The sequence below is a fragment of the Nycticebus coucang genome, chromosome 1, assembly GCF_027406575.1.
Source record: "Nycticebus coucang isolate mNycCou1 chromosome 1, mNycCou1.pri, whole genome shotgun sequence".
In the NCBI taxonomy this organism is placed as follows: Eukaryota; Metazoa; Chordata; class Mammalia; order Primates; family Lorisidae; genus Nycticebus; species Nycticebus coucang.
In genome coordinates, this window is record NC_069780.1 from 191,112,371 (window position 1) to 191,127,663 (window position 15,293).

Below are 15,293 nucleotides of genomic sequence, written 5' to 3' on the forward strand. Positions count from 1 at the left end.
CAGAGGTGCCTACCACTAAGTACCTTCCTCAGGGATGTAAGGTGGCCACTGGGACCCTGTGGTGACTCTAAAGGAAAATTCTGGAACCTGGTCGTGAAGTTTACCTGCTAGCCCAGGATCAGTACCTGATGGGGTTCAGACACCACGTGGAGATTCCACCAGTGGCCACGCTGAGCCAGCCATAGTCAGTGAGCCCAGGGAGGGCACAGTCCACATGGGACAAGCCACCTTGTCTCTGAGAGGACCTCACTTTCCTTGGCCACACCTCAACACACCTTCTCCCCAGCCTGCTGGGCAAACAGAACCCATTTCCATGGAGCTCCAGCTCAGACTCTACCTCCCACTCTCAGGCTCTGTTCCTCAGTTGCCCCATAGCTTCCAGATGCCCTGGGACAGCCCTTCCTACAGAAGGCAGAGCCCACCTAGGGTCTTGGAAGCCTTGCCTCCCTCTAGTGACTTAAAAACACTCCCCAGCTATAGATCCTCCCAGCAGCCTCTATCCCTCCACCCCACCCTGGTACTGGGCTCCAGACTTAGAAGTCACAGCAGGGCTGCCGTGGCTTCCATTTCACCTACGATGCCTACTGCCACAACAGGAAAGGCAGTAGATTGATGGTTCTACAACACACAGGGGTCTAAGCATTCTTGTCGATTTCCTTAGCAATCCCAAACTTAAGTTACATTTTAAGCTACATGACTGGTGGCTTTATAATGAGTTTTTAAATGATGTAATGTTGACCTAGGTGATCTAAGCACATAACATCATGTATCAGCTTATCAGAAACCCCACAGGAACAGTGTCACTCAAATGGCTTTACTGAGTCCCCGGAGGCCTCAGAAAGTGAGAGCAGGCTTGGTGCCCGTAGCATAGTGGTTACGGCGCCAGCCACATACACTGAAGCTGGCAGGTTCGAGCCTGGCCCAGGCCTGCTGAACACCAATGACAACTGCAACAAAAAATAGCCGGGCATTGTGGTGGGTGCCTGTAATCCCAGCTACTTGGGAGGGTCCTCCACTCTTGGGCTTAAGAGAATTGCTTAAGCCCAAGAGTGAAGGTTGCTGTGAGCTGTGATACTACAGCACTCTACCAAGGGTGACAAATTGAGACTTTGCCTCAAAAAAAGAAAAAAGAACATGAGAGCAGAGAGCACGTTTCTGATGCTCTCTCTGATAAAGAACCCACCTCCCCCACTCATGGCATACAACTGGCGTAACTTTTTTTGAACTCTATTTAGACCAGGTAATAAGTGACTAAAAAACCTGCCCTTGTATAGAGACCTACAACTAAAAATGTAGAAGTCACTCTTCCCCTTCCAAGAAAAGCATGTATGTGAAAACACACACACAACTGGTTTGCAAAGTTTATTAAAAATCAAAGAATAGAAAAACTTTACATAAAAATATGTGAATTTTAGCTTCCACATTGTTGTCCACACAAAAAAAATTGACATGATATCTTTTGTTGAACCTGTAGCACAAGACCACAGTGGTAGCCAGGCCAATTCATTTGGTTCACCATGACGTTAATGGAACATGGTACCTGCGTCTACAAATCGAGCTTTAAAATGCACACCCCACGGGACACTCACCGCTGTCCCTGTAGTGGTTTCCTTAATGTAGGTTTACAGTCAATATTGCTAATGTGTAGAGATTAGTACAGGCCTACAGATCAGTTTTCATAAATATTCTTTATCAATAGGTTCACAATTTAAATATTTTTAAATATTTTTGATAACTTTCGATCATCAAGAACTGCAGACACAATGTGCTACTCTATCCTGGAATGCCTCCGAGAGAACCCGCCGTCACGGCCAGTAGCTCCAGACGACAGCGTGGGCAGTCCTGCTTCAGAAGGGCCGACCGCAGACAACTTAGAGCTTGTCCTTGCTGGGTGTCCAACACATCAGACATCAATCTAGAACTCCCCACTGCTGCACATCCATCAGGTGTTATGGTGACAAGTTTCTCGTCTCAACGTTCTCCACTAGTGGACTTCAAAGACCAACCTACCTACAGTGTTTAGCAGGACCAGAACCCCCAACTTTAAAAACGGGAAGTCAGATGGCCTACAAGATGCAACCAAATCCCAGGACAACTGTGGTGCTCCGAAAGCTCAGGGTTAGGCAGGATGGATATACTTTTGTTCAAAAAAAGGTAACAAAGACAGTGGTTGTTGTGGCAGAACACTTGCATAGTATACCTGTATGCTTCCGACGTCGGGCACCAGCCGCTCCGGCCCCCACGCTGGGCTGTGCTCTCCTGCAGTACATTAAAAATACTCCCCGCGGCACACTGAGCAGCTGAAGGACTTCTCCTATGTTTGCTCTTAACAGAACGAATGCATACTGCTATACAGATTCCCAATGGAATCAACGGAATTCCTTTCTCCACATTCCTAAAACTGGGTACCATGGTCCATAATGATATTCACCAGACCCATCATTACAGGCTATGTTACGAAAACTGACTGAAGCATTTCCAAGTTCACATTTTTGTTAAGATTTTATAATGTGACCACCTCTTCTCCCTTTAGAAAGTTATTCTTCTGGCACTTCAAATGCTGGATTTGTTGTCTAGTTTAAAAGAACCAAAAACAAAAACGTTAAAACTCAGCAGTCAGAGCAAGATGACAGCCTGGGGCCCAAAGGCAGGGCCCCCAGCAGACTGTCCAGCGGCTTCAGAGCAGAGCCCAGAGGACACTGCAGGGCCGCTCGGTTCCTTCACTCACATCTGACCAAAAGAAAAGACATAAAAATAAAACCCCCAAGCCCCCCTTCATGGTATTTGTAACGATGCTCCTCAGACAACCAGCCAACACGATGAACCCAACTTAGAAAATGCAACTCGGGAAAGGATCTAAGCTTGTTTAAAAAAATTCCCTCCTCCCTTAAATATAACTTATGTGAAAATATGAAATTAAATAAAAAATATCTGAGTTATTGCACAAATCATAAGTTTTCAATATTTACATAGAAAAACAGTTCTGAAATTTCAAACACAACATGAGGGCAGTAAAACGATGACCTCCCAGGCCTGTCCATGGAGGGAAGACACCAACAGGGTCTGGTCTCCTCTGCTGCTTTGACAGACAGGAAACAAAAACACAAAACAGCAACGGAACAGTCGTGGCCGCTGCGGAACTGCGAGCACACGTCCCCGTCCCGCAGCTCCAGAGCCCGACCTGCCTCGGCACTGAATGAGGGATCCTGGGAAGGCAGAAACAACGTCCACGTTTAATAAGGCTTCACAGATGAGCACGACGCGCTGTTCTTTAAGATGGACGTGACCACCACACAGAGAGACATGCAGAGTGACCCACGGCGGGGCCACTGCCCGGCTGATGTGCTGGGTGCTGGGCTTGGCTCCCTGCCGGTGCCCACAGCAGCTTCAGTCTGTGGAAGGGGTGAGGGAGGCCAGCACAGCCAGGAGCCATTATCTGCTGAGACTCACGGGCAGGCTGTCCCGCGTGTGTGTGTGTTTTTTCCTCCTCCAGCCAGTGCGGTTATACTGGTGATGTCCACGGTTGCCCACGGGAGGCCGCACACCCCCGCTGCCCACGGAGCTGTAGCTGCCGCCCTGGGTGTGGCCGTGAGAGCCCTTCATGGACAGTTTCATGCCGTTGTGCTGCTGGAGACAGAAAGAGGTACAGAGACATTGGAGCCAGCACTCGAACACCAGGCACAGCGCTCACATGTCACAAGCCGCACTGGACTTACATTTCGGACAAAAAGCATTCTTCTCACTCTGTGACCCTCTCAAGGTAAAAACTTTGGGCCAGGATCAAACCTCACAAGCTCATGAGATCTCACTCCTCACTCACCCCATTTGCCTACAGAAATAAGAAGGTCCCTCTTATTTTCTTCCCCTGACTACAACCTCTGGCACCACACATGTGATCAGATGTGCCCAGGCCTGCATGTGTGTGGGTGTCACGTGATCAGATGTGCCCAGGCCCGCGTGTGTGTGGGTCACGTGATCAGATGTGCCCAGGCCCGCATGTGTGTGGGGGTCACCCCAGAGCACATCCCCTGTACCCTGAGGTTCCCGTGTGAAGCAAGCTAAAAGAAAACGCCAGCAGGCCTCAGGAAGATCTCACAGCAGGACAAATGGCAGGGGCTGAGCAAGGAAAACCAAAATGCGTGTCTGTCAGTCACCTCATGTGGCAGCAGTTGAAGGGCAGCCTGAGGGGAGTCCTCCTGCCATGCGGAGTGGGGTGTGGGGGGAGTGGGCGAATCCAAGAGGGAATGCTCTGTTACTTAACTCTTAAGTAAAAATCATCATCAGGAATTAATGACATAGGGCCCAAGAACAAGCCTCAGGATGAAAAGGCAAGTAGGATTAGATGAGTGAGAGGTCCCGAGTGGAACAGAGGTGTGGACACTCGTGAACACACTGAGCGCCGGAGGGCCCAGTGCCGCATGGGAGGCATACGAGGACCACAGCCGCAGCTTTCCAATTCGGGTCCCTCAGGAACACAGGGACTTAACGGCAACCTGCCTTCTCAGTTTCAGTTATAGTTTCTAACACATTGGATGAACTTAAGAGAAACTGTGAGGGCAGGGACGGCACATTCCGGGTCCTGCTGAAGCCCAACAGGCACATACGGGGCTCTTCCCACCCACCTCCTTGGATCCCCACCTCCCAGGAGTCCAGCAACATGGTGGCAAGGTTTGTTGTTGGTTTTACTGTCGTCTTCTTGAAAACCAAAGTATTTGGCATATAAATGAATTTAACAAACAAATAGGGAAATAAAACTTTTCATTTTGAACCTTATCTCAAACTTCAGTTTTATGCTGACCAGTTCAATGGAATTGAGACAGATGCTTATGGCAACCAACTAAGCTGTGTTGCAATTTAAAATAATTTAACATTTTTAAAGTTTTGTTAAGAAGGAAAAGCAAACATGAAGCAAAAACATCCAGAAAATAAACTGCCTTTCAAATGATCTCTGTGAACTCCCCCCGGAGGAGGCCACACACAGCACTGTCCCTGCTCGGGGGCCTCAGCAGAGCAGCGGCCACGAACACAACCCACCTTATGATACAGGTGAGGGCTGGACAGCGGGTTGGGGGATGCGGAGGGAAGGGCCGGGGAAGACATGTGGTGGATGGCTTTCAAGGATGCAGTTCCTTCCACACCAGCCTGTCTGCAAGGAACAGGGGCAACTCCTAGGGTCGGTGGAGGTATAGTGAACCTGGTCTGGGAGCAAAACAAGACAAGTCTGTAGGTACCAGACCAGCAGAAGTGAGACCCCCCCACTGTGAAAGCAAGCACCAGGAGGCTGCCCTGAAGGTGATCTGTGCGAGGCTGGAGAAGGCAGTTCCCGTCTTACTAGGACCCAAGGATATTTGGATTTGACCTGGAAAGCACACCCCGAAACACCACTGATCACAAAGTGTGCCCAGTGACTTTTTGTGAGGACCAAACAACCGTACAAAAAAAAAAATTAAGTCATCAGAGTAACCGTCACGTGGACATCTGGGAAGGGCCCCGCAGTGACTCCCCTACTCCAAGGCCATGAAGAACACTGTAACCAGGGTGGCGCCTGTGGCTCAGTGAGGAGGGCACCGGCCCCATATACCGAGGGTGGAGGGTTCAAACTCAGCCTGAGCCAAACTGCAACTATAACAAAAAAAATAGCCAGGCATTGTGGTAGGTGCCTGTAGTCCCAGCTACTCAGGAGGCTGAGGCAAGAGAATCGCCTAAGCCCAAGAGCTGGAGGTTGCTGTGAGCTGTGACACCACAGCACTCTACCAAGGGTGACAAAGAGATACTCTGTCTCTTACAAAAAAAAAAAAAAAAAAAAGAACATTGTGAGGTCTGGGGATGGGATGACCAGGGATGACTGACAGTTCTTTCCAGGCCTTCTCTCCAGTTCCTGGGACACTTCAGCCTCTGGATGGCCCGCTATCTATAGCAGAGGGGATAAGACCCCTCCTCAGACGTGTGACAGTTAGTTGCCCTGGTCCCATCCTGGCATCCTCTTCATCCACCCCAAGGCCTATGGAAAGTGAATACAACCTCTGAGGAGATTGGACAGAGCTGGGACCCCCACACATGGTTTGGAGGCTGCAAAGCACATGCAGGACTCTTTGTGACACTTTACTAAGAGCAGGTGGAAGGATCTCGGCCCATGTGCCTCTCTGGGCAGGGGCAGGGGCAGGGCCCCACACCACACTCCCAGTCTCTCCTGCGAGGAATGTGCTCACCCCCCAGGGACTGGTCACCAGGAAAGCAAGCTCCATCCCGGGGCCTGACAGCTGAATGCCCACCAACTCTGATGGTCACTGCTTTCACCATCACTAGACTCAGGGGCCCTGCCCCAGTGGGTGACCTCAGCACACTGTAAGCTGCACTGCACAGACAATATGTAGGACATTTAAAAATGGGATTTTACTTAATTATTCCACTGGAAAAAACACTTCGACAACTTCACTACTTTAACTTCTATTAGCATATAATGAGGACATAAACGAATTTGCAAATTGGCCTGACATCTCCTTGGTCTCTCCAGACCCACTGTCCCTTGGACTCTAGGCCACAGCCACACACACAGCCCCAGTGTGACTCTGCAGCTCTCCTGTGCTGAGCCCAGGGGAGGTCAGATGCCTCGGCCAATGTGACAACTGCAAAAAGGCAACCAGCTATCTGCAGCAGGATTCGCTCTAACAACTGCGCCAACAACAAACTGCCTGGGAATTCTCCATCCACACGGCAGGCAAGGACTTGCGGGCTACATGGCACCTCTGGCTGAGCGGTGGAAGATGGCTGTGAGCACCACATCAGGCACGTCAGCGTTCTTTAGGCTCAGGGGTATCCTGGAGAACGTCCTCCCAGAGCAGACAGCAAAACTCCAAGGAGGAGTCAGATACGTTTTACGTGTACCTACATCACTGTATACCTAATTATAACCACATTTGAGCAAATGGCTCTACTTTACTTTGAAGTAAATTAATGTGTTGAGTTTTATACCTACACATATTCATCTAATGTACAATTGGGAAGTAGATAAAAATATTATATTTATAAAATTCTCTTTTAGACTTCTAACTTCACCTATATTTAAAAAAAACAGCATATTCTAACAGAGGAAAAATATAATGCCTAATTAATAACATGGAAAAAGCCTAACTTCACATTAGAACATAAACTTCTACTCATTGAGACTGTGAGAGGAAAGTAGGAACAAGTGTTTGCCACTGCCGAGGCACAGGCTGAATGGGTAACATCAGCGTCCTCCTGAGATGACCCAGTACAGTGGCTTCATGAGGTAATGTACAGAAAGAGAGTCAACTGGGCTGGTCAGAAGGCAGGTGGGGCTCAAGAACCAAAAGAGCTTCCCCACTGCTAACCCTACACACGGTGACTCGTGTCAGCAGTGTTAAAGACCATCCTTGTAGCATGACCAGAATTAGGTTCTATCAATCCACAAAAACAGATCAAGAGACTTTCCTGTAACAAGACAGAAATGACCAAACCACCAAAGACTCAACATCTTTTTATAATTTCAAATTATCATCAATCTCCTCCTTTTATAGCCCACAAGCCACCCCCTGGGGCTGTCACCAGGAAGGACACCGGACCCCGTACCTGATTGTTTGTCGTCATGATCAGTGTTCGGGACGTGGTGGACTGGGGCTTGCCACTGGGCACAGGCAAGGCAGTGGGCAAGCCGGCCATCAGAGGGGTGGGTGCCTGTAGACTGAACTGGTAAACACTGGGCGCTGTGCAGGGCGGTGTGTCCGAATCCTTGAATTCATACAAGAAATGACAAGGATAGCAGTTATCACAAGGGTGCACTGCTTCTTTTAAGTCAAGAGGAGAAGGTGTGAGTGGAGGCTACAGAAGATTATTAAACAGGGTAACTTCTGAACCACAGGTGGTCTGGACCTATGCAGACTTCCTCTGAGTAATTTCACAACTAAGAAAGAATGTTAAAGGGAATATAGACAAGAAATTTGGACTTAAATTTTATCTCCAAACAGGTTTTTTAACAACTGTTCAAAAATGGTCACTGTAGTTAAACTGCCGACAATGTCACTGCTTTTGACAGGTCACGTGAGCAGCAAAGGTTCTTAAAGTTCCCAACAGGGGGCACTTGGTGTAGACTTCAGGGCTCCCACCCAACCGCAACACACAGGCACAAAACGGGATCAAAAGGAAAGGGAAGACGGATTTTAAACTAGCTGGTATGGACATTTACCAGGAACACAAACCAAGAGACACATGGAGACGGTGGAGGGAGGAGGGCCAGGGAGGGACTCACAACATCACTCCCCGAAAGTGACGACACAGAAGAAGCAGATGAGCCTGAGGACAGCAGCTGGGGACTGGAGAGGGACAAGGTCAGACGCTGGCCGTAGGGCGACTCGGGCTCTCGGCTCGGGGTCTGTTCCCCGTTGCACGTGGTTAGCCGCTCTTTTATCTTGAGTCTGTTGTCTATGGAGGGAAACAGCCGGTTACTGCCCTGTAGGCTGAGCAGAGCTGGGCCATCCAGGCACGGCCACCGCCAAGCCTGAAATGCTGCTCTCGGGACTGACACACCCAAGACTGAATTTTGTTACACTGTAATTTAATTTTTAAAATTATATTCAGAATTAATTATCGGAATACTAATTACCGGAAGATATTTAAAACATGTTTGGAAAACCTGAGTGTGTAAATCATTTTCAACCATTAGGTTTATAAAATCTAAACACAGATCAAGTATTTCCAATGAAAACTTAGCACTCTAATTAGGATGTGGTTTAAGTACAAATACAAACTGGATTTCAAAGGCTTAGTTACAAAAAAAAAGCTATGAAATATCTGAATAATTTTTTATGCTGAGTACATGTTAAAATGTTAATATTTTTAATTGGGTTGGATAAAATATATTAACACTAATTTCATTTGTTTTTGCACTTTGAAATTCCACATGTGGTGCACGGTGTGCAATACATTTCTACAGGATAGCCCTGGCCTAGATCTTATAGTTCTTAGTTAAATGCTTAAACTATTTCCTTAGTTTGCTCAACTTGCCATTAAGAGACAAAGCTACTTTTCCATTAACATGTCAGGTGATGTAGGTGAGCAGGAGTCAATGTCTCACCCAGCCCCGGGGATGGGAGGATCCTGCTGCCCCACTTCTGCTTGATCCACTGCCGGTAGTCAATCACTTCCTGTGTCACCTTGACGATCCTCCCTAAAGTGCTGCAAAGGGACATTGCGGGACATTAACACAGGACAGCAGGTACCAGGGAGCTGACAACCCTTGAGTAGCTGCTTGATACTCATGACAATACATCCTCTAAATACAAGATAGGAAAAGAGCTAAGAACTTCACAAAGTCTCCATGACTTCTCATGTGTAAGCGCAAGTGCACCCTGAGACGGTGGTGTGTACAGAAGCCCTTGAACCTACAGCCACCTACAGAAGATTGCTCCAGTCCAGTCCTTGAGCGGGGGAGTCCATCCTTCCCACCCACAAGGGTCACAAGGTCCTGACATTTCCACTTCCCACTGCACACGAGAGAATCAGACGTGGTGCCAAGAGGCCCCCAAGCACCACCTGAAACAAACACCAAGTGCACAGAGTCCTCGGAACCCACGCCAAGCTCTACCACCACTAGTGCGTGGGGAGGCTGCTGTGCCAGGCTTCAAACCCCATCTGCTCCACCTCCTGCTCAGGAATAGCAGGGATGACGCCCTTCCTATTACTACTCTAGAACCTCATTCCCTCCTTTCTACTCCCGCCTCCCACCCTCATCCCTGAAGCACAACCTGGAGCCAGAAGTAAACATTTCTGGCTATCAAGTAAAGTGTACATTGCAGAAATGCCCCAAACCATAACATGAGGAGCAACCATGCCCAGGAGCGGAGGGCAGGATCTGGGCGCACACATCCAAGCTCACGTAAAAGCTGGAAGCTCACATTTTAAAGGCCACCTCGAGAAAAGCATCAAGTCCCAGAGTTTTAGAAGCTGGGAATCACTTCCCCCAAAACAAAATACCCCAAAGAAAATACTGACTCCCCAAATAGGTAATTTTCAACTTTCAACCATGGATAAATCAAATAAGCCATTCTGAATTCTCAAAAGGTCTTCCTTTACCAACATGTTAAGTTTTTGTAAAATACAGTCATGTGACGAAGCCCCAGTAAACAGTGCAGTAACGATACAGTGGAGATGTACCACTCACGGGGCTAAGGGCCCAGCACAGACACGTTACCTCTCAGAGTCCCTGTTTGGGTAGGACCTGGCGAGTGGCGACACGGCGTGGCTGAGGACGATGTAGGCGTAATCAAAAACTTGCTTCACCTGCATGGCCCCATAGGAGCTCCGGCCCACATCATTCCCTGCAACAGAGACAGCCAGCTATCAGCACCCCAGGGAGACCGCGCCAACTCCCACACATTTCCGATCTTCTCATAAAGCTACTTTGAGGCAGGCTCTCATCAGCAGAGCTGAATGAGGCTATCAGATGGCACATGTGGAAACTGGCACCTGTAAGGACCATTAATCACCAGGCACTGCCCATGGTGTGCAAGTCCCAGAGGTCCAATCTGCATCGCCAACTTCCGTGCAGCGAGGGGCTACCTCCACAGACGGAGGTGTCATCCACAGAGGGAGTGCTAGTTCATGAAAAAGTTTGCCAACTCCCCAGATGGCAAAGAAATACAAGAAAGCCAAAGACATTGTCACAGACCACCAGCACCGCCCTATTGTGATCGATGACCCCAAAATTATGAGTCACTGTAGCGACCTGACAGCAGCAGACACAGGGACAAGTTCACCCTAGATCCAGCCCTGGGCCAGGGCCAGAAGGTGACCAACACACATAGAAGGGTCTAGGACACAGTGTCATGCCAACAGCCAAGCTGCAAATCTGATCATACTGTGGAATTATCTTTAATCAATAAGACAGCAGTAATAGATATTAATATAAATTACAAGTCAATGAACACTAACAGAGACTGCAAGGAGCTGATCCTTCAGATTGGAACATTTCAGATATTGCCATTGGACGGATAGCAGATCAAGTGAAGCCATCACTGAAGCCCTCAGGTCAGCCAGTCTAAAGGACCTCAGAAAATCACTATTTTGAATTTCAATTTGCTTATGGCTCATTATTCACAATTCAGGTTAAGTATGGATTCTTTTAAGGAAGTATACTCTAAGCATTGGAATTTTATCTTTTCTAGACTAATATAACCCAGCAATAATATGATTCTTTGTTTTTCAAGGACATTTAACCAGACCCTTGAAGAAAATGTAAATGTCTCCCCCCCTGACTGATCCGAGACAGACAGCTGTGGGTGACACACTGCAGCTCCATGAAGGTGCTGGGAATGCTGCTTAAAGCACAGCATAAATGATGCCATTTAAAAACAACAGCAACAAAAGAGAAGTTCATTGTCTTGCAAATGATTTTTAGGAAGTAAAATTCTCTATCTTAGAAGCCCCAGAACAAAAATAACCATGAAATACAAGATACTAAATACATGTGCAGAAGTCGAGCTAGAAAGACAAGGCGGGTGAGTACGGCCTGAAAGGCTTCCCTAGCACACAGGGCACTTCCCCCAGGAGGACGGCTAGCAGGCAGCGGGCAGCACAGGGAGTGCAGGGTGACAGACATGCTCGGGGCTGGGGTCCCCCCTCACCTGCTCTGTCCTCTGCCCACCACAGACTGTCTCCAACAGTAAAAAACGGGGCCTCGCCTAGCACATGCCCAGGGAACATTTGTGGGCCTGACCTATAATAACGCATTTAACCCCACTAAACATTAAGAAATGTAGATTAAATGAGAATTGATACCACAAGGTTTTATCAGATTGGCAGAGATTAAGAAAGACTGTCACCAAAGGTATGGGGATATGAGCAGCCACCAATTCACCAAAGGGAATAAAATTGGGAAAACTGAATCCCAGACTCAGACTCTTCATGTGACAATCCTTATAACAGAACGTGACTGACACACATTAAAAAGGGTCTAGGATACAGTGTCATGCCAAAAGCCAAGTGGCAAATCTGTCTGTGCAGTGGGATGGCATGTAATTGGTAAGACGGCAATAATAAATGTTTACACCTGCGCAGGACAAACTGGAGGAGTACATGTCTAATGGGAGGGCATCCCAGCAGCCTTTGCTTTTCCATGTTACATAATCTTGGGAAGAGAATAGTTTATGGTAAATATGAAATAATTTTTTTTTTTTTTTTTTGTAGAGACAGTCTCACTTTACCGCCTTCGGTAGAGTGCCATGATGTCACAGGACTCACAGCAACCTCCACCTCTTGGGCTTCAGCGATTCTCCTGCCTCCCAGCCTCCCAAGCAGCTGGGACCACAGGCGTCTGCCACAACACCCGGCTATTTTTTGGTTGCAGTTCAGCCGGGGCTGAGTTTGAACCCGCCACCCTCAGTATATGGGGCCGGCGCCCTGCTCACTGAGCCACAGGCGCCACATAATATGAAATAATTTTGATCTTAAGTCTGGCTGACACAGAATGTAAACAGTTTAGAAGATAATAAGTCAGTTAGAAGCATGAAACAAGGAATTCTGAAAGTATCACTATTAACCCTCTGAGTGAAGGAGGGACCTGCTTCAAAAGCAAACAAAACCGCTCTGGGCTCTCAGGGCCCGACAGCCCCCCAGTCCCCAGTCGCCAGCGTGAGCCACGCCCTTACCAGGCAGCAGGGGGTCCTCAATGCACAGCATCGATGGGCGGTACCCACTGGTCATGGCTTTCATGATCTCTTCTTTGGCAATATAGGCACCTCCTTCTTTTATTCTAATACCAGTTTTCAAGTAATTAAAATTTCTTCCATAGAGTTCAAAAAATTCTACGAGAAGCATTCCAAGGTTTTCATCAGCTCTCCGGGCATCAATTCTTGGATGCAACTGTAAAGGCAATGCATCCACAATTGGTACAGATCTGCGCCCTGTTACCAGCACAAACAGCATGAGGGAGACCTGCTGCGCCTTTTTAGGACCCGCTGGGCAGCTCCTGCACCCAGTAGGAGGAAGCAGCAGGGGCAGCAGACGCACTAACAGAACCCAGAAAGTCCCTGTCAGAAAGGAGTGTTTAACAAAAACAAATTCCTAATATGAAACTTATGCTTTTTTGACCTTGGCAATATACACAGCAACTTCTTAAAAGCACAGACATCTGATTGACCATAGTCATCAAATACTAGTGAATAAGTTGACCACATTCTGCACAACTGAGTCATCTGGATGGAGGATGTAATTTTAAGAATGTTAGTCATGGGGCGGCACCTGTGGCTCAAGGAGTAGGGCGCCGGTCCCATATGCCGGAGGTGGTGGGTTCGAACCCAGCCCCAGCCAAAAAAAAAAAAATGTTAGTCACTGCAACCTAATACAACCACTTTAGAAGGAAGTATAGAGAATCCTCAAGGAACTCAAATTAGACATCCCCTGCAATCCCATTACTGGGCATCTACCCAGCAGGAAAAAATAATTTTATCATAAGGACATTTGCACTAGACTGTTTATCACAGCTCAATTTATAATCACCAAAATGTGGAAGCAGCCTAAATGCCCACCAGCCCAGGAATGGATTAAGAAGCTGTGGTACGTGTATACCATGAAGTACTATTCAGCCATTAAGAAGATGGAGACTTCTGTATTAACCTAGATAGAGTTGGAACACAGTCTTCTAGTAAAGTATCACAGGAATGAAGAAGCAAGAATCCAATGTGCTCAATTCTAACATGAAGCCAGCAGATGAGCTAATACACACCCACAAGAGAAAAACTCAATTCAAGGCAGGAGGTGGGGGAAGGAAGAATCAGGAAGGGGGCAGATAGGAGGGAGAAGGGTGTGCTCCCATCCCACTCAATGGGCACAATGTTGGGGTGTGTGGCACACCTCTTAGGGGCAGGACACAGTTATAAGAGGGTGTCTACCTAACAAATGCAAACATTCGAATTTAATTCTTTGTACCTTCAAATTAATCTGAAGATAAAAATAAAAATAAAAATTCATCATAATTATTCTAAAATACAACCAACAGGGGGCAGTATTAGACTAACTAGTAGAACAGTGTCTTCATAAAACCAGAATGTGAAATGATTAACTGTGTAATTAGCACTGTATCATAATATTTAGAGGAAATTTACATTCTGCTTGTCATACAGATTAGTGTCAGCCTCTGCTCAGTGCCACACTTTCTTCAAGTAGGCAACAGAGTTATTCTAAATCTAAGCCACGGTCCACTGCAGCCTTGAAGTGTCACTGATCTAAGACACAATTCTGAGCCATCCAGACCTTCACTGCCCACATGTGGCTATTTCTAGTTAAGAGAATTAAAGCAAATTAATTAGAAATTCAGTTTGTTGGCTTGGAGCCCCTAGCTCAGTGGGTAGGTCACTGGCCATATACACTGAGGCTGGCAGGTTCAAGCCCCGCCCAGGCCTGCTAAACAACGACAACTGCAACCAAAAATAGCAGGGTGTTGTGGCAGATGCCTGTGGTCCCAGCTACTTGGGAGGCAGAGGCAAGAGAATCACTTAAGCCCAAGAGTTTGAGGTTGCTATAAGCTGTAATGCCACAGCATTCTACCGGGGATGACACAGTGACACTCTGTCTCAAAAAAGAAAGAAAGAAAGAAAGAAATTCAGTTTGTTAATCCTCACCAGCCACACGCTAAGCCTGCTATAGCCTGTGTGGCTGTGCAAACGTGGAGCACTGCCATCCACACAGAGAACTCTACTGCAAAGCACCAACCTAGAAAATGATGACCAGGTCCACATCAAAGTGAAAAGTCCTGACGGAAGTACAATGATTACAAATATTTATAACAGATCCACAGGAGATAGATCTCCTCCAGCCAACAAGTGGGTTTTAGGGCTGAGAGGAATTTTGGCCTGTGAGGACTTATTTGTGTATTCCCACAATACCAGCCTCCCAGTGCCAGGCTGGCGCCCTCCCTCAACTGGTCACGGAACGAGTTTAGGTATGCAGGCAGGACAGGCCATGGGCAATGGGCCGGCCGGGGGATGTGGAGATGGCAGCAGTGGGAGCCCCGAGGCAGGGCAGCAGCAGGCACTGGGCACGGCAGAAGGAAGCAGGAGCTGCTGTTACTACAAGGCTGACCATGGACAGAGCTCAGCGGAGAGTCAGTTAAGAACAGAAGTCCATGTTTAGTTCAAATAATGTCCAAAAACGATAACAGAAGAGCTGTATGACCATACCATGGAGGGAAAAATGGAAAACAAGACAATGTGACTAGAACTGTAAGAAAACAGACACAGAATTCCATTTTCACTATTCTTAAAGAATTTCTGCAAAGACAT

General features: G+C 47.5%; 1 protein-coding gene across 3 annotated transcripts in view; it reads right to left on the minus strand.

Annotated features, from left to right (window-relative positions):
* Window positions 1-1,349: 1,349 nt before the first annotated feature.
* TENT4A (terminal nucleotidyltransferase 4A) overlaps window positions 1,350-15,293 on the minus strand; it is a 45,114-nt gene continuing 31,170 nt past the window's right edge. The window contains exons 7-13 of one of the 3 annotated variants that reach the window (XM_053593154.1): window positions 12,663-12,876; window positions 10,208-10,334; window positions 9,092-9,192; window positions 8,267-8,439; window positions 7,591-7,749; window positions 5,035-5,199; window positions 1,350-3,624 (exon numbers count right to left, since the gene is read on the minus strand). In XM_053593154.1, coding sequence (XP_053449129.1) covers window positions 3,433-3,624; window positions 5,035-5,199; window positions 7,591-7,749; window positions 8,267-8,439; window positions 9,092-9,192; window positions 10,208-10,334; window positions 12,663-12,876 — 1,131 coding nt within the window. In that variant the 3' untranslated portion in view covers window positions 1,350-3,432. Of the gene's footprint in view, window positions 3,628-5,034; window positions 5,200-7,590; window positions 7,750-8,266; window positions 8,440-9,091; window positions 9,193-10,207; window positions 10,335-12,662; window positions 12,877-15,293 lie in introns of all 3 variants that reach the window. The other 2 variants (XM_053593145.1, XM_053593162.1) reach the window with 2 other exon arrangements.